Raw genomic sequence first — 22,407 nt, 5'->3', positions numbered from 1 at the left:
AAGAAGGGGGGCAAAAACAAAAAGAAGGGCACAGACGGCTTATTGCCTGCTTGCGGGACAGCGGGGATGGATCGAGTCGAGAAGCCGATGGTCTGTCCTGGAAAGCCGCCGAAAATCCAGCGATCAGAGCGGCAACGGCGGCAATAACCATCAGCACGACACAGGACTAAGCAGAAAGAGGATGCGAGTCGACTGGAGTGCTTAGAGACCGCGCTGAGTGGACCAAACCCAGCTAGAGAAGCGATGGCGATGGCAGACTGATTGATTGATTGATCGATTGATTAACGCTGGCGGGTCTCGACGTGGGTTCGTTGTCGTCAGGAACCGCGTGTTGCGACGCTCCCCCACGCTTCCACCGCCCGCAGTTAGCGACGACAATAGCTGGGGTCTAGTCCAGGCTCCCATCGATTGCCTTTCGTTCTTATTCATTCTATTCGTTCTATTGGCCAAGAAGTTGATACAGACACTCCAGAGGATTGTCTTCTGGATAATGCGCTATTTCTGGCATTGCTTGTAGTCTGTATCAACCATCAATATCTGTCTTCGAAGCCAACTGTGAATGAAGACGTTTGCAAGCCAGACAATGTGATTATCTCCCTACTAGTCACAGAATACGTTGGTTCTAGCTACTGCAAGAATGAGATGCCGGGCTTGTACTACCTTTAGTAATTGCTACATGCTGCGGCATCATACAGGTTTTCTTTACCTAATACTAATAACTCCTCTGGCGATTACTAATAAGGGCCCTTTCCTATTGATTCGGATATCAAGACAATCGCTTGTGTACGTTCAATCTGTGAAGTAATGGTTGTGATACATTTCTGAGCTACTCAAGAATTTCTGCTTTCTGTTCAGTGTCCAGCCACATGGGCAGTAAGACTGTGGCATTGCGCTCGTAGCCACTAAAACATCCCTTTCACAGGATCGTAGGCCTGTGATATGACAGTGATGCTAAAGATCGAGCCATAACTTCGCTGACCTTTATAGGATCCAGTGGATTAAGATGCAATGGGTTTTAGAGAATGCTAAACATTTCTCTTAACCCATGTTACCATGCTGGCCTAATAGAATTCTACTCCGGAGTAGATAGCCCAGTTAAACCCTCATTTTACACAAACTCCAGACAAGAACCTTGTTTCCTGCAGAGCTCTGTACGTCGAAGAGGGTTCTATAGGGAGAACCATCCCCGTATCTATTTCGTGTTCTGGATTCGAACCATCGACCATGACCGCGAGCGTCTCAATGAGACAAACTAAGTGTATGATAGGAGTTGTACAGACGGATTTCACCATCGAGGATTTGCGTGGGATCAAGATATGACCATCCGGCTGGGCTTGGGAGCAGTATGCCGGAAAAAGCAGAGAGTCTCGTGCGTGGTCGGGTCACTTCACGCAGATCCATCCAAGTTAGACCATTGGATTGGCGGTCTTTTGACAGATCGAAGCCACATTAAGCTGCCTCGCTCTTGTGCGTCGTTTGCTATCGCCAACTCATTGGTTAACTCGGGCTCGTTATGGATCTTCCCCGCATGAGAGAACTCATAAAGTTTCCCAACAGGACGGCGGTGCTGGACTGCCCCATCGCGCCCCGAATAAATGTCCGGCGAGTGGTGGTCCAATAATGCCAGTTTCCAGATAGACTCGACGATCCGGACGGAGTAGTACGGAGCAAAACGACAGGCAATGCGTCCAAGCTCTGCCAGCTGTGGCTTGCCATCTATTCACGTCTACTGGTGATTGCAACTTTGCCCCAACCAGTTCAACCCAGCTTACGTCACTCCCAGTCGAGTGCTTTTTGTTTGCCTGAATGCTGCCAACGTGGGATGCGAGCGTGTCAGGCCCGCTTTGGGAAGTTTCTGATTCTAGAAGCGTCGCAACGATCGCGCGCGGATAGGCGGCTGCGTCGGCTGCCCCCTCCGTCTCCATCCTAGCCTCGTAAACTGCCATTTTTTCACTTTTGTGCCAAATACCTCTCCTCGTCAACGCTCGTGTTTTCCTCGTCGGCCACGACTCGATGTGAACCTGTCTCCGACTCTGTTACTCGCTTCCTGCGTAAGTCCACACCATATACGTTGTTGTCCCAGGCCTGCGACCAAACGTGAACTACGCTTATCGTGTAGCTTCAGAACTGAGATCTAATGCCTCGTGCAACCCGTCACAACCACCTTCTGCGTTGCCCAGACACAGCTGAATCGCAACTTTCCTTCTTCGACTGAAATTGAAACCACCAATTGAAATCAACGGCAACATTCTCTGTGTCGGAGGGGCGCCGCCTGCGAGGCGGGCAATCACGCTGTATCGCTGAATTCTTGGTCCAAGTCAAATCTCCAAATGGCGAAGAAAACGTATATCCCACCCCTGATCGGGTGGTTGTACGACCTCGTCCTCTGGACGTTCTCTGTTCTGGTGGATCTCTTCTTCCGGGAGGTGCACCCGCGTGGCTCGTGGAAGGTTCCCAGAAGAGGTCCGATGATCATTGTAGCTGCACCTCACGCAAATCAGGTAGGAAAATACGACTTCCATGGCAATGGGGACGCTCTTTACTTCGTCCGCAATACACATCATTCCTCTTTTTCGGATCGACATTCGCTGACCATGACCTCCGCTCTAGTTTGTGGACTCGCTGATTCTGATGCGTGTGATCCGCACCGAAGTCCGACGTCGCATTTCATGGCTTATCGCGGAGAAATCCTTCCACCGGAAATTCATTGGACTGTTGGCGAGGGGCATAGGGGCGGTGCCTGTGGCGCGAGCAATGGACAACATGAAGCCTGGAGAGGGCACTATTTACCTTCCCGACCCAGTCAACCAGCCCACACTTCTGCGCGGAATCGGTACCAACTTTGAGAAATTTGAGCCCGATGGCACTATAGCCTTGCCTACAATTAATGGCACTTCACATAGCACCACCATCGCCGAGATTCGCGGCCCCGAGGAGCTCATTCTCAAGAAGCCTTTCAAGGCTAGAGATGCCCTCTATCAGCTAACAGGGAGGACGGATATCACAGATGACGGCAAGTTCACCGGCGATGTCTCCGATCAGGATCTCAGTGGTTTCAACGGCTCCAAGTTCAAATACGCCCCCCATGTGGATCAATCCGCAGTGTATAAGGCGGTTTTCGGGAGACTCAGCACCGGTGGTTGTATCGGTATCTTTCCCGAGGGTGGCAGTCATGACCGCCCGGAATTGCTTCCTCTGAAAGGTATGGCATTGCCCTTGATCTCGTCTATCTGCTCTTCCTTGGCTGACTTTCGAAACCCTGCAGCTGGCGTGGCGATTATGGCTCTTGGTTCATTGGCGGAGAATCCGAATTCCGGCTTAAAGATTGTGCCCTGTGGGATGAACTACTTCCATGCTCACAAATTCCGATCCAGGGCAGTCGTCGAGTTTGGGAACCCCATTGAAGTCCCAATGGAGCTGGTAGAGCAGTATAAGCGTGGTGAGAGACGGGAGGCAGTCGGAGCATTACTGGACACCATCTATCATGCCCTTCTGGCTGTTACCGTGAATGCGCCTGACTACGAAACTCTCATGGTTGGTTCTTCCACTTTGTCATTTGTGCAATAACGCCTGTTAACACATCTTGCAGGTCATTCAAGCAGCACGCCGTTTGTACAACACGAAGGGAAAGAAGCTCCCACTTCCGATGGTTGTCGAGCTCAACCGGCGCCTGGTGCAGGGATATACACACTTCAAGGACGATCCGAGAATTGTCAAACTCAAGAGTTCGGTGGCAGACTACAACAAGCAACTTCGGTTGCTTGGCATCCGCGATCACCAAGTTGAGTACGCCAGATTTTCGATCTTACAGGTTGTGTGTACTCTGATATATCGCCTGTCTAAACTCACTGTCATGGCCATCGGAACGTTGCCGGGTCTCCTTCTCTTTGCACCGGTTTTTGTTGCCACCAAGGTGATTTCGAAGAAGAAGTCTCAGGAGGCCTTGGCTGCCTCCACGGTCAAGTTGCAAGGCCGCGACGTCATGGCGACATGGAAACTACTTGTCGCTCTGGCGTTCGCACCGGCCCTCTACACGTTTTATATAATCATGTTCACATATTGGACGTATTTCAACCGCATCCAAGGATATGTCCCTGAGTGGGTACCGTTATGGATGGTCGTCTTGCTGGGTGTCGTCCTATTCCCTTCCATCACCTTTGCAGCTCTGCGAATTGGCGAAATTGGCATGGATATTCTCAAGTCTCTCAGGCCTCTCATTCTATCGCTCAACCCTTCTTCGGCCAACACCCTCGTGAAATTACGAGAGCGCCGTGAAAAACTCTCCCATGAAGTCACCGAAGTCATCAACACCCTTGGTCCCGAGCTGTTCCCCGACTTTGATTCGACTCGTATTGTTGCAGATCCTTTCCGTGAGTCGAACCATGGAGAGGGCGACAAGGTCAACGGCGAGACGAGACAGATCAGCACAAGTCATGGTCACGGCGACTTCAAAACCAAGGAACCTCTTCCCCCGAACGAACACACCCATGATTGGGCAAATCTTGGCTTCTTCTCTACGCGGCCGTCGAGTCGGAGCCGGAGCCATAGCCGAAGCAACTCGAGCGGCGGCCTCCCTGGCTCCGCTGGACTTCCATTGAAGGCCTTCAGCCAGATAAATTCCAAGGATAGTTTTGAAGAAGTCAGCAAAAGGATCCGTGGCGCGATGAGAGAGCGTGGCCAGGAACGACGAAGACGCGGCGAGGACGTGAACTGGGAGCTAGCGAGTACCGGCTCTATAACTCCTCCGAGCGAGGAAGGAAAGAAGGATCAGTAGCCTACCAATTTGGCCTTTCGTTTTCCCCGGAACAGAGGAATTTGTTTTTGTTAATCGGTATTGGTCGGAGGAGTTAAGCGTTTCAGTTATATTGCTTTTTTTTTATGTGTATGGATGAATTTGACAAACACGAGAATACTGTATATAGCTTTGATACCTCTGTGTACTGTGAAATTATACCCCTGAACACTTGTCATTTTAGTCGGGTTACAGGTTTCAAATGACTGGAGATTACAAAACACAGAAATTAAATGCTTATGTCCATGCTTCTGTCCCTGCAGTTTGGACACTGCACAAGTAATTTTTGCTGAGAGTTAGAGGCTGATCCAGCCAACTGTTGCTTCGAGTCATCTGTCACCCATCAAAGCCTACCTAACCACGAGGGTCTCTCAACAACTGCAACCCAGGTAAGATTGGTGGAGGGTGGAATGCTGAGGCATGGTTGAGGCGATGCAGGAGGCTGCTGCCTCGGACGGATGGCGGAAGTAAGTACACGTACACCGGAAGCTCCGTGGCAAGCGGATACATCATCCACCTCCCGGCTCATGATCACCGCTGATTCTTGGGGTAAAAGAAGCTCCTGTGGAGATCGTCCATTACTCTTTTTCTTTTCTTTTTTTTCTTTTTAGAGACTAATTTCAGTTTTCTTTCCTACAACTACGCTCCAGGCACAGCTCGTCTAATTGTTGCTTGGAGCTCTCATTTCGTCTGATTTTGTCCGACCTTCCAGGAGCACGGCATTGTCCTTCACCAACTTTATAGCGCCGTGGCCTGTTTTCCTACGAGTCTTACTATTGCATACGAAACTTCTTCCGGGCCCGAAACCGTGAGACGGCCGCGTCGCTCTTTTCTTTCCTTTCCACACGCGCTCTTTCCGATATTCAGCTTCGCAGCATTGTGTTTTTGGGCGGCTATAGTCACATTTTTTTCTACCCATTAGACAACAATGGCGACATCGATGCACCTGTCACATCTCCGAAAATGGGTCGCCGCGTCTCCGCCTGTCGAGTTCATTATCTCTCGTCTCCGGGAATTGTTGATTGGGGCTCTTAGGCAAGGCCCCATACCGCAGCATGTCGCGTTCGTTATGGATGGGAACAGACGTTTTGCACGGAGTCATGGCATAGAGACCGTCGAAGGACACAATTTGGGATTCGAGGCATTGGCAAGGGTAGGCATTCTTCCCAAGTTCGATTTCATGCTGGCTGGGTGGCGAACATGACGGACGGGTTGAGAACTTCAGCTTTTCGTCATGGTTTAGGATTTGAATTTTGGCTGCCAAGCGCTAACGATTATGCGTGCAGATACTAGAGGTTTGCTATAAGAGCGGCGTGAAGGTGGTGACCATCTACGCATTCAGCATCGAGAATTTCCATCGGTCGAAGTTTGAGGTGGACGCTCTTATGGATATGGCTAAGGTGAAACTGTCTCAATTGGCGCAGCATGGGGACCTGCTAGATCGCTACGGTGCTAGTGTGCGCGTCCTGGGTCGAAAAGAACTGCTCAAGCCCGATGTGGCCGCGGCGGTGGATCGTGCTGTTGAACTGACAAGCCGGAACGGCGACCGGATTTTGAATATTTGCTGCCCTTACACGTCGAGAGATGAGATTACTACGGCAATTCGGAATACGGTAATCGACTACAGCAAGCCGCTGGGGACCTCGCGGTCCAACAACGTTCGGAACCCATTCTCAGAGTCACATATCGCATCCAACATTCGGGCCCAGTCCCTTAATACCAAGGTTGAGGAGCAGAACAGCGATTCCGAGTCTGCCTCGGATTCATCATCACCAGATGAGGAAGGTGTGCCACGCGACCGTCCTGAGAACACCGTGTACGAGTCACCATCATCCTTCTCTTCGTCTACCACACTCCATCTGGCTGGTCAGCAGGAGGAGACGTCTGTCAAGGATTCACCGCTAGTAAAGCCGGCTGATCACGAGAATCCCGTATTTCTGTCGCCGGAGACAATTACCCCCCAGACCCTCACCGATCACATGTTCACCCATGATAACCCACCTCTGGACCTTCTTATCCGAACCTCTGGTGTGGAGCGCCTGAGCGACTTTATGCTTTGGCAGTGCCATGAGAATACGGAAATTGTATTCTTGGATGTTCTCTGGCCCGAATTCGACCTGTGGCACTTCCTGCCTGTGGTATGGAGATGGCAAAGAAGAGTCACCAAGTCGAAGAAGAAGAACCTTGGAATGGAGGGAGAGACCGATAGTGACTCAGATGAGTGGAACGCGGACGACATCAATGTGTCTGCACTTCGAGCCAGCGCTGCAGCGAAGGGTGCATAGCTATAATTTTGTTTCACCGGGAAGAGAAAAAGCAAACCTCTGTCACATTTAGAGTATGGGATACGGAGTTGTATGGGTTCAACCTGGCATGGCTACTTTCTTTTTCCATTTCTCGTGGTAGACTTCATTCGAGAGCACACACAAGTATAGGTACATAATATAGGTACATAATCCATCCAAGCTGTTATCCATTCTCGTTGATTCTCCAACTGTGTCCATTCTCATTGGTGCTCTCCGCATAGTTCCTTGTCACATGATTGATGACTCACCACACTTGGTATCTCCGCATATCGGAGCATATTCTGCCTTCTGCGTGACAAGCCCAAAAAAAAAGCAGTATCTTGCAATTGAGTTATCTTTCTCTTTCCAGCAGAAAACACCTGCCAAGATGGTCAAGCAAATTGCTGGTTCTAAGGTCCTCCTTCTGGGTTCTGGCTTCGGTAAGGACATCTAGCCCCCTTTAGCAACTTTTTCTACGACCGCGGGGCTGTCACTGCCCCGCATTGAAGAAAATTATCGCTGTATAAACTGCAGAGTTCACTTGCTCACGATTGACCCGATTTGCAGTCGCCAAGCCCACGGTTGAGGTCCTGTCGAAGGCTGACGTTGAGGTCACTGTTGGTATGTAACCATCCAATTTGGTCAATGTGCCGGTTTGCCGTCGTGGGGAGGGAGGAAAGTTCGGGATGAGAATATATGGACGATGCACAATAATTAACCTCCATGGGGGATTCCACACACAGCCTGCCGAACGCTCGAGAGCGCAAAGAAGCTCGCCGAAGGATTCAAGCACACCAAGGCCATCTCCCTCGACGTGAACGATGCGGCCGCCCTCGACAAGGCGCTCGAGCAGGTCGACCTCGTCATCTCCCTGATCCCGTACACCTACCATGCCCAGGTCATCAAGGCTGCCATCCGGACCAAGAAGAATGTCGTCACGACGTCGTACGTCTCCCCGGCGATGAAGGAGCTCGAGGAGGACTGCAAGAAGGCTGGTATTACGGTCATGAACGAGATCGGATTGGACCCGGTGGGTTACACTTGCACCACAATTTTAAAAATCTGTGTCGTTTGTATACGGGGATTCTGATTCTGACGATGGATTTGATTTGGATATTTGTAGGGTATTGACCATTTGTACGCCGTCAAGACGATCACCGAGGTATGCTATCTGATATCAGGCTTTGCAACCAATCGGTCGTTTATAGTGTATTGCTGATCGGATTCTAGGTGCACAACGCCGGAGGCAAGATCATTTCCTTCCTCTCCTACTGCGGTGGTCTCCCCGCTCCCGAAGACTCGGACAACCCACTGGGCTACAAGTTCTCCTGGTCCAGCCGGGGTGTGCTGCTAGCGCTGCGCAATGACGCCAAGTTCTACAAGGACGGCCAGGTCTTCAGCGTGCCGGGCACCGAGCTCATGGGCACGGCCAAGCCGTACTTCATCTACCCGGGCTTCGCGTTCGTCGCGTACCCGAACCGCGACTCGACGCCGTTCCGGGAACGGTACCAGATCCCCGAGGCGCAGACGGTCATCCGCGGCACGCTCCGCTACCAGGGCTTCCCGCAGATGATCCGCGTCCTGGTTGACATTGGCTTCCTGAGCGACGCGGAGCAGGACTTCCTGAAGACGCCGATCCCGTGGCGGGAGGCGACGAAGCGGATTCTGGGCGCGACCTCGGAGAAGGAGACGGACCTGCTGTGGGCGATCTCGTCCAAGACGGCGTTCGAGGACAACGACGAGCGCGACCGCATCGTCGCGGGTCTGCGCTGGATCGGCCTCTTCTCCGAGGAGCCCATCATCCCGCGGGGCAACCCGCTCGACACGCTGTGCGCGACGCTCGAGCAGAAGATGCAGTACGGCCCCGGAGAGCGGGACATGGTCATGCTGCAGCACAAGTTCGAGATCGAGCACAAGGACGGCACGCGCGAGACGCGCACCAGCACGCTGTGCGAGTACGGCGATCCCAACGGCTACTCGGCCATGGCCAAGCTGGTCGGTGTGCCGTGCGGTGTGGCAGTGAAGATGGTTCTCGATGGGACGATTAGCGGGAAGGGCATCCTCGCCCCGATGACCATGGACATTTGCGCGCCGCTCATCAAGACCCTGAAGGAGGAATACGGAATCGAGCTGATTGAGAAGACTATCTAATGGATTTAAAAAAAAGATTCAGAATAAATACTCTCGAGTAAGAGTCGCATACAAATAAAAAGTTTTTTTCCCTGAAAAACAAAGAGGATTAGGTAGAGGAACTACTTATACGACGAAATGAAACAAGCAAAATGAAAGAAGCGAGCGATGCGAATAATCACTACTTTGTCTTATTTTATTTTATCTATTCATTCTTCTCGTTATTTTATTTCTGTTTGTTTATTCATTTATGTATCTTTCTATCATTCCATCGTAGAGAAAATCGCTATGAGATCGAATGCATACGGTCACGGGTCGATATGGGTCGGCAAAATCAGGAATGTTACCCAAAAATAAAAGAAAACAAAAAAGGAGTTTTAAAAAAATCCTTTCTTCTTTTCTTTTCTTTTTTCTTGTCGCAAGATATTTGATTGCTGGTACGAGAGGATGCAATGCTGTGACCTGACCGGTTATGTTATTTATTCCCAGAAAAGAAGAAGATAAGAGACGCCTCTCTCTCCCCTTTATTTCTTTTTTCCCTATAACTCCGCTGACTATTGACGGGTGTTCTTTCATCTGTTTTTTATCTTTATAAGAAATTGTGATGGGAGGGGTAGTTGATCAGAGTATCGTTCCAAACCTACAGCAAGAAGAAAGAGAAGGAGAAACGTCAGCACTTGTATCCATGGAAAAGTGTGAGACTGACGAGAAGAAGCAGAAGCAGAAGCAGAAGCAGAAGCAGAAGCAGAATTCGATGATGATGAGGAGGAAGGTGTTTTGTGCTTGGAGATTGCTGATAACCACACTGATTCTGGTGCATACCCGAAAGTCTGCTTAATGCTGCGAACATAATAGCCGTCCCAATTCCGCTGGACGACTTCCTCCTGGCCGACCGGCACACCGGTCCAGGTGACCCGCATCGTGGTCACACGGTCCACGTCGTTCTGGTCGAAGAAAATCTCCTGCGTGCTGAAATGGCCCTCGGGCCACTGCGCAAGGCGCCACTTCTGCACAATGCGCTTGGGCGGCTCCAGCGTGACGTACTCGCCCGTGACGTTGCCGTCAAAGATGCAGAACTTGCCGCCAACGTGGGCTCCATCAAACTGGCGAGGCGCGCCGCGTGTGAAGGCCGCAATGCGCTGAGGGTCCGTGAACGTCGTGTACATCTCCTCCGCCGTCGTGCGGAACTCATCCTGGGCGGTCACAGTGACGGTGTTGACTGAGACCTTGCCGGTGGTGGTTGTAGTGGTAGTGGTAGTGGTCTGAGTGGTCGTAGGCTTTGATTCGGCTGGCGTCTTCGCCTTCTGCGGATGGTACGTCGGGGTCGCGAATCCGCTGGACGGGTTCTCGCCGGGCTGGTGCTGAATATCCTTACCGTGCTGCGCGATCAAGGATGGACCGAGCTTCGCCAGCTCCTCTCGCAGTTGCGGCACAATCTTGCTGCGAACAAGGTCCTTCACGGGTTGCTTCGAGGCATTGTCGGAATAGGCATCGATCTCAAACTATTTATTCACAGTGTGTGAGCATCTCTACTTGATCGTAGAAACACTTGTCAAGAGGATGAAGGGGACGTACGACATACTCATCTGGGTCGGTGTCGTGTGCCACCTCAGGAATGGTAATGGTACCGCTCACGTTCTCGTCGTCCTTTGTCTTGCCTAGATAATCATCAGTATTACCTGTTGCTTGTCTTGAGCTGCGGAGAACAATGTACCTTCGTACTCTAATTGAATCTTCACGTCAAAAAGGGTAATAACCTTGCCCTTGCGCTGGCTGACGTCTACATCGCCGTCCATGCTCAGCAGTCTCTCGACCTTTGCTGAGACACCATCCTCTTCTGCAGAGATGGTGGACAGCTTCTCTTCCAGATAATCCCGGGTCCACGCCGAAACATCCTTGTTCACCCAGTGCCAATTGTTCGGGTTGTGGAGGACCATTGTGACAAGATCCTAAAGGACTACTCGTCCTTTCGTACACTACGCAGGTATTAAAAGAATGAAGTTATGAACAATAAAAGGACGGCAAAAATCCCGTGTACCCGCTACACAGGCAGGCGCTCGGCAAGGGAAAGGAGCTGTGATCGGTCTCCCGGGCAAAAAAAAATAAAGCTATCCTCCTGTCTCACGAGTACGAAGTTAGCAAACACAGTCTCAGTAGAATAAGCAGATCCAATTGCTGGTAACGAAGAAGACAGAAACTAAAGTCAGAGCTTCTGGCCACTAACAGTGACCGTCTGCAGCATCTCCGCACCATACAGAGTACAAGTCTTCTCGGGCCTGGTGCCAGCATATGACTCATCATGTTGAAATTAAACTGAATTGATTGAACCATAAATCTGGACAGTTCCCGTCACAGAAGACATCGCCAGTGTCGGCGACAAGCTCGGAGGAACTTTCCATATTTCCAAGGGAATCAATCATAAGATGAAAGAGAGAATTGGTCGTCACTTACAGTTGTCCTAAAAGAGAAAACAAGAACGTATGAAGAAGAAGGTCGAGAAAGCGCTCTCCAGCCGGTAAGGAGTCGGGAAATGCCAACAGAGTCGATCCTGTTGCGATGATGGTGGGGGAAGGGGGGAAGTTATCTTCCCAGCCGACCAAACGATCGAGAGCTTTGGAGATCCGTAAGGAAAGCTCTAGAAGGCGGCGCAGGCGGCCATGATGCAGTCACGTGATACGCTGATCGTCAGGAACGGCATTTCCGACTATTATTATTACTCCGTATTCACTCCGAAATAAAGTCATCAATTATTTGACAAGTCCAGTTGCTGATTATGGATATGGGATGTATGGAATTTTTCTCCATCATTTATTTACCGTCTGGACCCTTATTTCCTCTGTTGTTTTGTCGTAAGCTATAAAGCAACGCCATATAAATCAATCACGTCATTGACATCAGATAACGACCGTGGGTATCTCTACAAAGTCTTAAAACAAAGCTGATATCGTAAACATCATGTACACATGTATAAATGTCCCTTCTACACCAGCTGTTCCATCTCTTCCCAGCCACCTTCGGCAATAAGCTGGTCCTTCACCCGCTCCCGGAGGGCTTGAATCTGGCTTCCCAGAGCCTCCGTCCACTGCCCTTCTACAGTCGCTACGCGATCTTTCAGATCGGCCGTCAGCTCACGCTCCTCTTGGGCACGCCAGTCTTGCATCTCACGTCGGACCACGTCTTCAGGCTCCCCATGGCGGATGCGCTGCGCCTCCATCAATTTGCAATTCGCACTCATGACAGCGGACTTGACCTCGTGAAGAAGGCAGAGCAGGTTCGTTTGTGACTCGATAAGCTGGTAGGACGATTTTTCCGCGTGTGTGAGGAGCGAGTACAAGTACTGGAGAGGGAACTGGTGATAGCTGGGGTTCTCCTCGTATTCGCTAGCCGGGATCTGGACCTGAAAGCCTTGAAGGTTCTCCGGAATCTGCTGCACCAGGACAAGGAGAGATGGCGCAATGTCCCAGAATGCTGAGAGATGCGTCTCGACTCCGCGCTTGACGTTTTCCTCCACCACATCCATAAACGTCTCCAGGCGAGCAAGAGCGTCTGCCTCGTACTGAACCCGGCGATCCATCGCGTCCTTGATAAAGAAGTGATCGGTCTCCCGGATCTTGTCTTCATTCTTGCTCTGCTTATACGGCAGCGTAACGACGGCCCGGTACTTCTCGTTACTCTCACTGAGGAGCTCGTAAATCTCACGATAAAGCTGCTCGCGCGCCTCGAATAGCCATTTAAGTTGTGTGAGCTTCTCTAATAATTCCGGCTCTTCATCACCCTCCTCTTGGGTTTGATCCGGCGTATTGTGCTGCGCGGCGTCGGCGAGCTTGCTGCTAAGCTCATCGATGCACTCAGTTGCCCTCTTCACCCGATCAGTCAGGATAGCGTGCATTGGTTTCAGCACCGTTTCCTGATAAGAATCGAACTCAGCTTGCACCAATTCCTTTTCCAGTCGTTTCTCGTCAACTCCAAGGGCAGCTTCGGCCTCAGCGGCTTCCGCGAATGTGATGCTTCCTTGCTCGATCTGCTGCTGGATGTTGGATTTGAACTGTCGACGACCCTCTTGAATCTTGGCTTGGTGCTCCTGCTGCAGCTGATCTATGTGGACCTGGTGACGATGTCTCGTCGCCCTGATCTCAGAGAGATCACTGATGGACCTGACGGTTGTCCGATAAGTGATCAGGTCTGGATGACTGTTGTTCACAGCAGGATAGTGCCGCGGATATGGTGGCGGAAGAGTGATGAGTCTGGAGATATCCATCTTCTGCGGCTGCGAAGAAAGGCTGGGGGTTGCTATGGTCGCACCTGTCGACTGATGAGACTGTGGCTCTGGCTCGTGCCATCCAACTTTTTCGGGTGGATACTCGTTTGGTCCATAGTTGAAAGCTTGAGACTTGGAGGCTCCAGCGTGGTTTTCTTCCTCTGCTTCCACCAGAGTCTCATTATATCCCCGTTGCATGGCCTCGCGCAGTTCACGCGAGACCCCCATGTACTTGGATTCCCGTTTTGACCGTTGCACTTTGCGTTCGCCGCCCTCGCTGCTAGAGGTTTTGGACTCCCACCAACGGCTTGGGGGACGGCCTCTAGAACTCATCTCGGTGTCAATACTGATGCTTGCAATTGGAGAGAGGCAAGGCTGATAGCTGCTCCACCAGGCAGACTCAGGACGTGAAGGTGCTACTCCACCGGCACTGCTGTCCCCGCTCAAAGAATGAATCGAAGCTCGGAGCGAGGTGTCTAGACGAGGAGGCTCAGGCTGATCAGACTTTTTCACTGGAAGCTCAAATAGTCTCTTGCCCACTTCTTCAACATCCAAAGAGTTGGCAACGAATGCATCGGAATACCATTCACGCCGGAGGCTCGACTCAGAGATAACAAATTCTGCAAAAATCTTCAACGCTTCCGCGTCGCTTGAAGCAGATGCTTCTTTCTCAAGTACTTCCTGATATCTCTGCAGGGCCTCGCGCAAAAAATCGGGGCCCCGCCGAATAGCAGAATCGGAAGACGAGGGCTGTTGCGTCGGGACGCGTCGCGGTGAGAGGGGCGCCGGCATCGGTACCGGATCATTAGGCAGATGAAGTAAATGAGACACTGGGCGATCCTCACCTTGTTTGGCTGCCAAGTGGGATGGGGGTCTCAAATCCTGGGCGAATTGCGGCGGTGGCGTTGGAAGAGCCTTTGGAGGCACACCATGCGACCCTTCCTTGGCGAAGGTTGGGGAATGTTGCTCCCTGCCCGGAGAAAAAGGAGGGGTATGCGCGATTTCATGGCGAGAAAGCACAGCTTGGGGCTCGGGCCTGGGAGTGGAAAATGACGATCGATTGGAAAAGAGCCCAGAAGAGGCTCTTGATCGGCCTGTTTCCAGCGGACCATCCGACGCAGCACTGCGGGCGCTCAGCGGAGAAGGCTTGGGCACTGCACGACGACGATTGCTCGTGCCGTCACCGGTTTCTTCGGCTGCAGCAAGAACGAGATTTGACGGGGTCACCCGCTCCAATGCATCTGCCCACGGATTACTGCTTGCAGAACCAGGGCTGAGGTCCTCAGAGGCTTGAAGTCTCCTATGTCTGCTTTCGACTCGTCTCTCGCGTATACCTTTGATACCGGTGTCTCTAATTGCTGGGCTACGAAAGAGCCCACCAGTCGTAGGCTTGTAGGCAGCGGAAGAAGAATCGCCCGACGGCTGAGACTGCGTCTCTGTTACCGCATGGGAGCTGCTGGATGCTCCGTCTCTGGTTGAGGGCGGGTCTTCAACCACCCAGCCAGCTGGCGTTGGTGGAACGCGGTCGAGTCCCGTCCCTAGGACTGGATGCCGCCGGCCCTGTGATAAAGGAACAGGGTGTGCAACAGGCCTCGAAGATGTCTCTGACGAAACACGCACGCTTTGCGATCTGGTTGTGGGAGGGGGCCCTGGAGGAGGCGGTGGTAGGGGCATTCCAGGCTCCCAACTCCGTCTCGGCGGTGACCGGCTATGTGATGTGCTTGTTGCCCTCGATGAGCTGTCACTGTGGATAGCTCCCGTGGACGCTGCCCTCCTGGAAGATGGAGGACGCAAGGACGGGTCGTTCTGACCAATGTTCCCGGACTGGTGATATATGGAGGGGGGTGATTGACGAGGAGCACCAGTGGGCTCAAAGGCACCATGATGATGTCCGTTCCGGGAACGGGAAGAGGAACGGGAGCCTGGACCTCCTGGGGGAGGAGGCGGCGGGGGAGGAAGAAACGAGACACCAGAATCGCCCATTTGTACCATCGAAAGCGGTCTAGAGAACCCAGGTGCCGTGCTGGTATGACTGCCATACTGAGGAAATGGTGCTGCTGCAAAGGACGCTGTTTCTGACGGCGAGGTTGTCTGATTCGGCGCATTGGGCTGCGATGGTGGGCGCTGACCAGGAGGTGAATATGGCGGAGGTGGTGATGACGGGGTATCTGTAGTCAGGACGTTAGACAGGTGTGCTCCGTCTCACAGGTTCTATCTCATCATGGGGTTTCTCAGGCACATTGCAAGGTAATGAATCCATAATACACATAGAAGACGTCAGTCACAGACCTGAAGGCCGCGGCGGAGGCGGAGGCTGCATCAGACGGGCTCCATTGTTCGACTGCGCATAGGCGACTTGTCCAAGCTGGGGTGAGCTGCCACCACCTACAGGACCCCATTCTTGAGGGTTGTAGGGAGCGGTATACGGAGAGGAAGACGGCGCTCTCAGAGCCATTGGGGACGAGCCTCTGGCTGCGCCTCCAGGAGAAGGCAGATAGGGAGACTGGGACTGCGAGAACGGGCTGGAAAGCGAGGTGGTGGGAGTCGGAGTATATGCACTCCCGACTCCAACACCGCCCAAGTGGTGAGGACCGCTCAAGGATGTTGTCAAAGCTGGCGGCTGGACCACATTTTCTCGACGGCGCAGTGGAAGCTGGTGTGCAGAGCCGACAGGCGACGGTGACAGGCCCGCGGCGAGATGAGGACTCGTCGACGACAGTGCTGGGGACTGTCCACCAGCGGCAGTATTATTACTGGAAGCCACCCAGCTAGTCAGTTATTCTCTTCCTCCCAAAACCAGAGAGAAGAAAAACTCCGGCCGGCCACAGACGGGGACCAGCGCACCTATTCATATTGGTTCCCGTATCCAGGGACAAGGCGCCATCACTCTTATTAAGTCTCCATCACCGCTGTCGCGGCATATGATAGGTGATCTAGAAAGTAGACGAGTCAGGTTCAACAGGCCAGATGCCACGGCAAGCGGTCATTGGTGTTGAGTTGTCAAACGGAAGAAGTGATGAGTTCTGTCGCGTCTGAAGACCAGAAGAGAAAAACTCGCGGCGAGTTTCTATTCTTGCAACAGGCGCCAGCGTTGGGTTAGGAGCCGCGACGTGGGATTCTTCATGATGGAAGACTAGCAGGGGTTGGAGGGCCCGGATCTGATAGGGCCAAGGCTACGCTTGCCAGCATGATGGCGTTCAGACGGACGCCCGTTCGAGAGGCGACGGCCAGCTGCGGGGGGCAAATGAGGGCCGCGAGCGGGCGTTGGCGAGGCTAGGGCGATGCAAGCTGCACCTGCCTCGACTTGTCACAGCGCGCTACTGTGCCTCCTTCCCGCTGGGCGCGTACAGCCCGGCCGTCGCCAATCACGGCTGCTGCCATGCCGCCAGGCATCCTGGCCAGAATGGCGTGCAGCAGCACCAGCCAGGTCGCATCGCTGACCTGCTTGGGGAATGCTCACAAGTCAGGCCTGAACCGGCGATGATCGACACGAGCCAAGGATCAAAGAGGAATAAGTTTAAAGTTTCTAATTTAAGGACTCGTTGGTCCTCCGCAGGTGCTCCGGTACTTGATGTGGAGAGGATGCCGACATACTTTCCCTTTTCAGTATGGCATTGATTTAGATCAGGATTAAAATAGATTAGCTCACAAGATCATATACTAGCAGTCGAAGATAGTAGAACTGCAATCGAAATAGGCGCAAAATACTTCGATACAATATAGCACACTATGAACATAGATACCTAGGTAAGTCTGAAGGGACAGACGCCGCCTCTCGTGCCCTTCTTTTCATGTGATATCAACATTCAGGCAGATTGTATAACCATCATCCATCTTCTCGCCCTCACTCCTGTGTCATGCTGTGCCAGGTTCCACAGTACTATCCGGCCAGACGGCACTTCTTACCGATGGATCATAGACTTCAAGTTAGCTCTTCTCAGTTCAGAATAGGTATGTCGAATCATGGAGGTGGGAGTTGGAGATGCAGAATATTATAGCCTTGATCCCCGGTCCATTTCGTTGGTAAAAAAAAAAAGAAACAAACGGGTTATTAACCCCTAGAGAAATTTCTCCGTTAAAAGATATGAAGGATTACCCAATTGCTTTGTAAGTGCTATCTATATCCCAAGTGGCTTGGGATCTTCAGCTGCATCCCGTTCATGGCGACACTTTCGCCCTGGCCAGTTCTGATAATTAAGAAATGCCAACAGGATTCGTCTCTATTGGAATAAGCAGTACAGGCACGGCAGTGCTACTGCACCAACGTACTTAGTGTATGCACATACTAAATCTGGCAGATGGATAGACGCCAGTCACATATTGCCAACAGTAAGTAGATTTTACCCAATCAGGCAGGTCCATCTATGCTCTACCAGGGTCGGTTGTCTATTACCGCCTCAGGAACCGAGGCCAAGTTCCGATGTTATCTCCACAGGGCACGTTTTCACGGATTTTGCTCAATTAAATCATGTCTTCGTTCTGGTACTAGCGTCTTGAAGAATTTACAGAAAGTCTATACCATGCTCATCTATGTCTCATGGACATGAGCAGCAGCGTTACCAAGGACAATGTAATCCGAGTCCGCGACAGATCCGGCCACATCATGTGCGGAAGCCGGCTTCAAACCAGCATGCGATTTCGGTATGAAGCATGACATAAACGTAGAACAGCAAATAGTGAAGGTCACGTACCTGTAGGCTTCGTTGTTCGAGCTAAGACTGGGTGACTGCCGATTCTGACTGCCACATTTTCTGTGGCCCTGCTGCAGGCCTTCCTGCGAAGAAATTTACTAGACGGGAGGACATGTTAGCAACTCATCACCTCCAGTGTAAATGAATGTTTGGAAAGGCAGTGAACAACAGCATCAGATAAAGCCCTGTCACAGGCGGTGGTCATCAATGTAAAACTATGTTGACCGTCGTGATAAAAAATGAAGTAAATCATCATACAATGGGGACCCAAGCGGGGAGGATTTTGAGAAAACAAAAAGACGGAGATGTGCTTACCTCGGCAGAAGAACGATTGTCCATGAACTGTACAGCGCTGAATCTAGTGGCCGGGCTGTCAGCTACATGGCACAACATAGAACGACCGATTGGGTCGACAAAGACCAATAGATCAGTCCTGACAGTTGTCGTCTTCGCTAGCTACTGGGAGCTTGGACATATGCTTGTCTTTATTTTGTGATGTCGAATCATCATCTGGAAGGGGATGGAAACATCGGAGAATGCACATACACTACCTTGGAGTATTCTCACTGATCTAGAGATCAACTGCAGTCTGAGGATGATGTTGGCAGATCTATTTTCAGAACCAGTCAGCTTGAGACTAAAATATTATGTCATGCTACATTCGTAACAAAGCATTGTCAGATATGCATGAATGGTAAAAAAAGATGTTTTCTGCATCGAAAACTCGAATAAGACTCGTCATCTAGACAATCATCACGATGTTTGGGAATTTGGGGTAAAATAAAATGCAACGCCCATACCTGCAAGAACCAATACACATAAGGTCGACAGCTGCCTTGCTTCCACAGCAAGGCATGGGCTACGAAAGGAGCCTATATCGCAAAAGACATTAGAAAAGACTTCCACAGTCTTTGCGAGTGATCAATCGAGATGTGGACAAGTCTCAGTGGGCGAGGTTTTCTAGGCCTGCCGCAAAATGGCATTTCCATCAAGACCGGACGTGTTTTCACGCCGTCGGAGCCCAGTGCCGTTTCATCTTTGGAGTTCAGGAAGGATGCAAGAGTTCGAAGAGACTTACAATGCAGTGACCGTCGTAGATACCGTCGTCATCCTAACCAAAGTTCTCGAAGCTGTCAGCTAATATTCAAAAGGAAGAGAGGTCGACAGAAAACGCGGTGAGCAAGTGAAGTTAGATCAGTGCCATGGAAGATCTTCAAACGCCCGAAGGCCTCAGCCGGTAATTTCCAGCATATTTTTCGGTTTCTAATGATCATCATTTATGGACACAGATACAAGGGGCCAACATAATATGAAGCTGCTTACCAGTTGACAGACACCTATAGAGAAGATAAGCCCTGAAAGCTGTGAAGCTAGATAAAGCCTGCGCTTAGAGCCAGTCAGCAGTGTGCAAGCAGCCAATGATCACGAACAATCAATAATAAGCGAAAGACAACAGATCAGCCTGACGTGTGCAATGTTTTCATTCCATTGAGGTCAAAGACTCTAGTTTGAAATGCGGTTGAGAAATCATCATGGTGGAAGAGGAAAATTCGAAGGGAGGCATCAAAAATTTTCCAGGCGACTTACCATTTGCACGCAAGAGTCCTCAGAGGACCCTCCCTAAGTCAGTTAGTCATACTACATTGTGAAAATCAAACGATCAGAGATCAGAATAATCTGGCAAGAATGTCCACAAGCATCAGTGGACGATTCTATCGCCAGAGGTTGGTGAGCACGACGAGCAGAAAAATTAAAACAGAAACGCGTCGAGCTTTTTCAAGCGATGGTCGGCTACCGAGACGCTTGCCCCGAAGCGGTTAGATCAGTAGATGTTGCTGTGGCATGTATTCCTGATTATGTAATCATGGTTTGTCTTGTTTGCTGCCTTGGACTTGGTATCTCGGACCAAAAGGGTATATCCGCGAAACGGCACCTGTGCCTCAGGTGTTACTATTCTAATCACAGCCAGCAGACCAAGTACCTCGGAAAGATAAGACCGACAGTAGCCAGGGAGCAAGCACTCTCGCCGGAAAATATACCGAAGCTTGATCGCCCGCAACACGAATCATCTTGGAAGGCAGCAACCAAGACGAGACTACAGTTTGCAATTAATTGCACATGGACCATCACTACGAATCAACTCTATTTCTTCCATTCCTTCGATTGAGCACAGCTTCTCCTGATATCTTGTAGCAAATGATCAATGGGGAGGTCTTACAGCAGCAGTCGGGTAAGCAACCTGAGACGCGGGGAGGACCGGGGAGAGAGCCGGTCCCGTGAGGCGCGGGCAAGAAGAAAACTCGGAGCGCCTGGGCCCGCTTGCCAATCCGAGGCTAGCGCGGGGAAACCAGCGGACCCTGGTGAGCTTAGGTGGACGTGTGACGAAATCGGGCCAGACCCCAAGTGACATCCCAGGAAGTACCTTGCCACTGTTTTTTGGTGACGAGATACCTCTGCAGCAGGTACCTCGAAAATGTCTGACTGCCAACTGACGTTTCGTTATCCACCCGACTCTAACCACCTGTCTCCCGGCAGAGACTTGTTCCTCCTGCCCGCCCTTTTTAATTTAATTGCCTGGATGGACTGGCTTGATCGTTGCTCTCCGTCCTCTGCTGTTCTTGCCGAATTCTCTGGAAACATCGTCGCAGTGCCGGGCTGATTATTGTTTGCTCGTCGCTTGGTAGCACTCCGCACTTGATATACTTACTCCGCATCCCTATCTTCCGAACCAAGGGCTCAGCTATTTACCCCCCTCGCCTCTCCGTTGGACCGAGGTAGAAGGTTGCACGAGACCCTGAATCGTCGTCCTCCTTTAATTGCCCTCCTGTAAACCCTTCCTGTCTTTCTGTATCTATTTTCTATCACATCCCCCCATCACTATCACCATGGCGGCTACCAACGGCGAACACCCTCCTGTCGGACAGGAGAACATCAACACCGACATCATCACCCTGACAAGATTCCTGACGGAAGAGCAAGCCAAACATCCCGAGGCCACCGGAGATTTCACGTATGTATCCCCATTTCTCTGCGTATTTGGATAAACCAGACTGACGGGGCTGTCTGTGATGCAGTTTGCTATGCCACGCACTTCAGTTCGCCTTCAAGTCAATCGCCTACTACATTCGACGTGCCACCCTGATCAACCTAACCGGTCTGGCAGGGTCGTCCAACACGACCGGTGATGACCAGAAGAAGCTGGACGTGATTGGGAACGATGTCTTCGTCTCCGCGATGCGGGGATCGGGCAAAGTCCGCATTCTCGTTTCGGAAGAAGAGGAGGAGGCGATTGTGTTCAACGAGAATCCCTACGCCAGGTACGCGGTGGTCTGCGACCCGATCGATGGATCGTCCAACCTGGACGCCGGTGTCTCGGTCGGCACCATCTTCGGCATCTTCAGGCTTCCCGACGAGATCCTGGGTCCGCAGAACACCGTGTCCGCCAAGGACCTGCTCCGCCCGGGCACTGAGTTCGTGGCATCTGGGTTCACCATGTACGGTGCATCGGCGCAGCTGGTCATCACCATGAAGGGCGGCTCCGTCAACGGCTTCACGATGGAGAACTCCCTGGGAGAATTCATCCTGACGCACCCCAACATGAGACTGCCGGACAAACGCGCCATCTACTCCGTCAACGAGGGCAACAGCCAGTACTGGGACGACTGGGTCAACGAGTACTTCCACTCACTCAAGTACCCGGGTGAGGGCAAGAAGCCGTACAGCGCGCGCTACATCGGCAGCATGGTGGCCGACGCGTACCGCACGCTGCTGTACGGCGGCATCTTCGCCTACCCGGCGGACAAGAAGAGCCCCAAGGGCAAGCTGCGCATCCTGTACGAGTGCGCGCCCATGGCGATGATCTTCGAGAACGCGGGCGGTCTGGCCGTCAACTCGAAGATGGAGCGGCTCCTCAGCGTGGTGCCGACTCACATCCACGACCGCAGCGGTGTCTTCCTCGGCTCGAAGGACGAGGTGCAGAAGGTCATCGATGTCTACAACAAGCACCACGGTAAATAAGTAAATGAAATGAAATGAAACGAACATAATAATCAATAATCCATACAGATACAACCCCAGGAGGAAAACCACCTTCTATTTATTTCTCTTCTTAACGAAATGGAATGAAATGAAATTAGATATCCATCCAAATGGAATCAATCAATCAATCAATGAGATGAGCATTTATTCACAGCAAACTGTTGTTGCAAACTTGCACACATGCCCTTGCATAGTTAGTGACCCGTGACTGCT

The 22,407-nt window shown here is 51.6% G+C and overlaps 7 protein-coding genes across 7 annotated transcripts; 4 read left to right on the top strand and 3 right to left on the bottom strand.

Moving 5' to 3' along the window:
- Window positions 1-2,330: 2,330 nt before the first annotated feature.
- T310_4240 (Glycerol-3-phosphate 1-O-acyltransferase) lies at window positions 2,331-4,774 on the top strand (the record flags this gene model as incomplete). Its single annotated transcript, XM_013472877.1, has 3 exons — window positions 2,331-2,501; window positions 2,611-3,534; window positions 3,590-4,774. 3 exons carry the CDS (start codon window positions 2,331-2,333, stop codon window positions 4,772-4,774), a joined length of 2,280 nt encoding a protein of 759 aa, XP_013328331.1.
- Window positions 4,775-5,720: 946 nt separating this feature from the next.
- T310_4239 (Ditrans,polycis-undecaprenyl-diphosphate synthase ((2E,6E)-farnesyl- diphosphate specific)) lies at window positions 5,721-7,077 on the top strand (the record flags this gene model as incomplete). The annotated part of the gene is made up of 2 exons (XM_013472876.1): window positions 5,721-5,945; window positions 6,079-7,077. The coding sequence occupies 2 exons, from the start codon at window positions 5,721-5,723 to the stop codon at window positions 7,075-7,077; spliced, it is 1,224 nt and encodes a 407-aa protein (XP_013328330.1).
- A 388-nt stretch (window positions 7,078-7,465) lies between these two features.
- Window positions 7,466-9,228, top strand: T310_4238 (Saccharopine dehydrogenase (NADP(+), L-glutamate-forming); the record flags this gene model as incomplete). Its single annotated transcript, XM_013472875.1, has 5 exons — window positions 7,466-7,517; window positions 7,612-7,698; window positions 7,821-8,107; window positions 8,201-8,239; window positions 8,308-9,228. 5 exons carry the CDS (start codon window positions 7,466-7,468, stop codon window positions 9,226-9,228), a joined length of 1,386 nt encoding a protein of 461 aa, XP_013328329.1.
- A 551-nt stretch (window positions 9,229-9,779) lies between these two features.
- T310_4237 (Aha1 domain family) lies at window positions 9,780-11,144 on the bottom strand (the record flags this gene model as incomplete). The annotated part of the gene is made up of 3 exons (XM_013472874.1): window positions 9,780-10,709; window positions 10,783-10,865; window positions 10,922-11,144. The coding sequence occupies 3 exons, from the start codon at window positions 11,142-11,144 to the stop codon at window positions 9,780-9,782; spliced, it is 1,236 nt and encodes a 411-aa protein (XP_013328328.1).
- A 1,043-nt stretch (window positions 11,145-12,187) lies between these two features.
- T310_4236 (uncharacterized protein) lies at window positions 12,188-16,317 on the bottom strand (the record flags this gene model as incomplete). Its single annotated transcript, XM_013472873.1, has 3 exons — window positions 12,188-15,633; window positions 15,755-16,218; window positions 16,310-16,317. 3 exons carry the CDS (start codon window positions 16,315-16,317, stop codon window positions 12,188-12,190), a joined length of 3,918 nt encoding a protein of 1,305 aa, XP_013328327.1.
- A 1,676-nt stretch (window positions 16,318-17,993) lies between these two features.
- Window positions 17,994-20,796, bottom strand: T310_4235 (uncharacterized protein; the record flags this gene model as incomplete). Its single annotated transcript, XM_013472872.1, has 10 exons — window positions 17,994-18,239; window positions 18,472-18,612; window positions 18,703-18,793; window positions 18,957-19,015; window positions 19,235-19,267; window positions 19,480-19,537; window positions 19,744-19,776; window positions 20,138-20,251; window positions 20,375-20,644; window positions 20,675-20,796. The coding sequence occupies 10 exons, from the start codon at window positions 20,794-20,796 to the stop codon at window positions 17,994-17,996; spliced, it is 1,167 nt and encodes a 388-aa protein (XP_013328326.1).
- A 245-nt stretch (window positions 20,797-21,041) lies between these two features.
- On the top strand, window positions 21,042-22,173 carry T310_4234 (Fructose-bisphosphatase; the record flags this gene model as incomplete). The annotated part of the gene is made up of 2 exons (XM_013472871.1): window positions 21,042-21,166; window positions 21,231-22,173. 2 exons carry the CDS (start codon window positions 21,042-21,044, stop codon window positions 22,171-22,173), a joined length of 1,068 nt encoding a protein of 355 aa, XP_013328325.1.
- Window positions 22,174-22,407: the final 234 nt, after the last annotated feature.

This window comes from Rasamsonia emersonii (genome assembly GCF_000968595.1).
Source record: "Rasamsonia emersonii CBS 393.64 chromosome Unknown ctg1118621760101, whole genome shotgun sequence".
Lineage (NCBI taxonomy): Eukaryota > Fungi > Ascomycota > Eurotiomycetes > Eurotiales > Trichocomaceae > Rasamsonia > Rasamsonia emersonii.
This window is presented reverse-complemented; position numbering and strand designations above follow the sequence as displayed.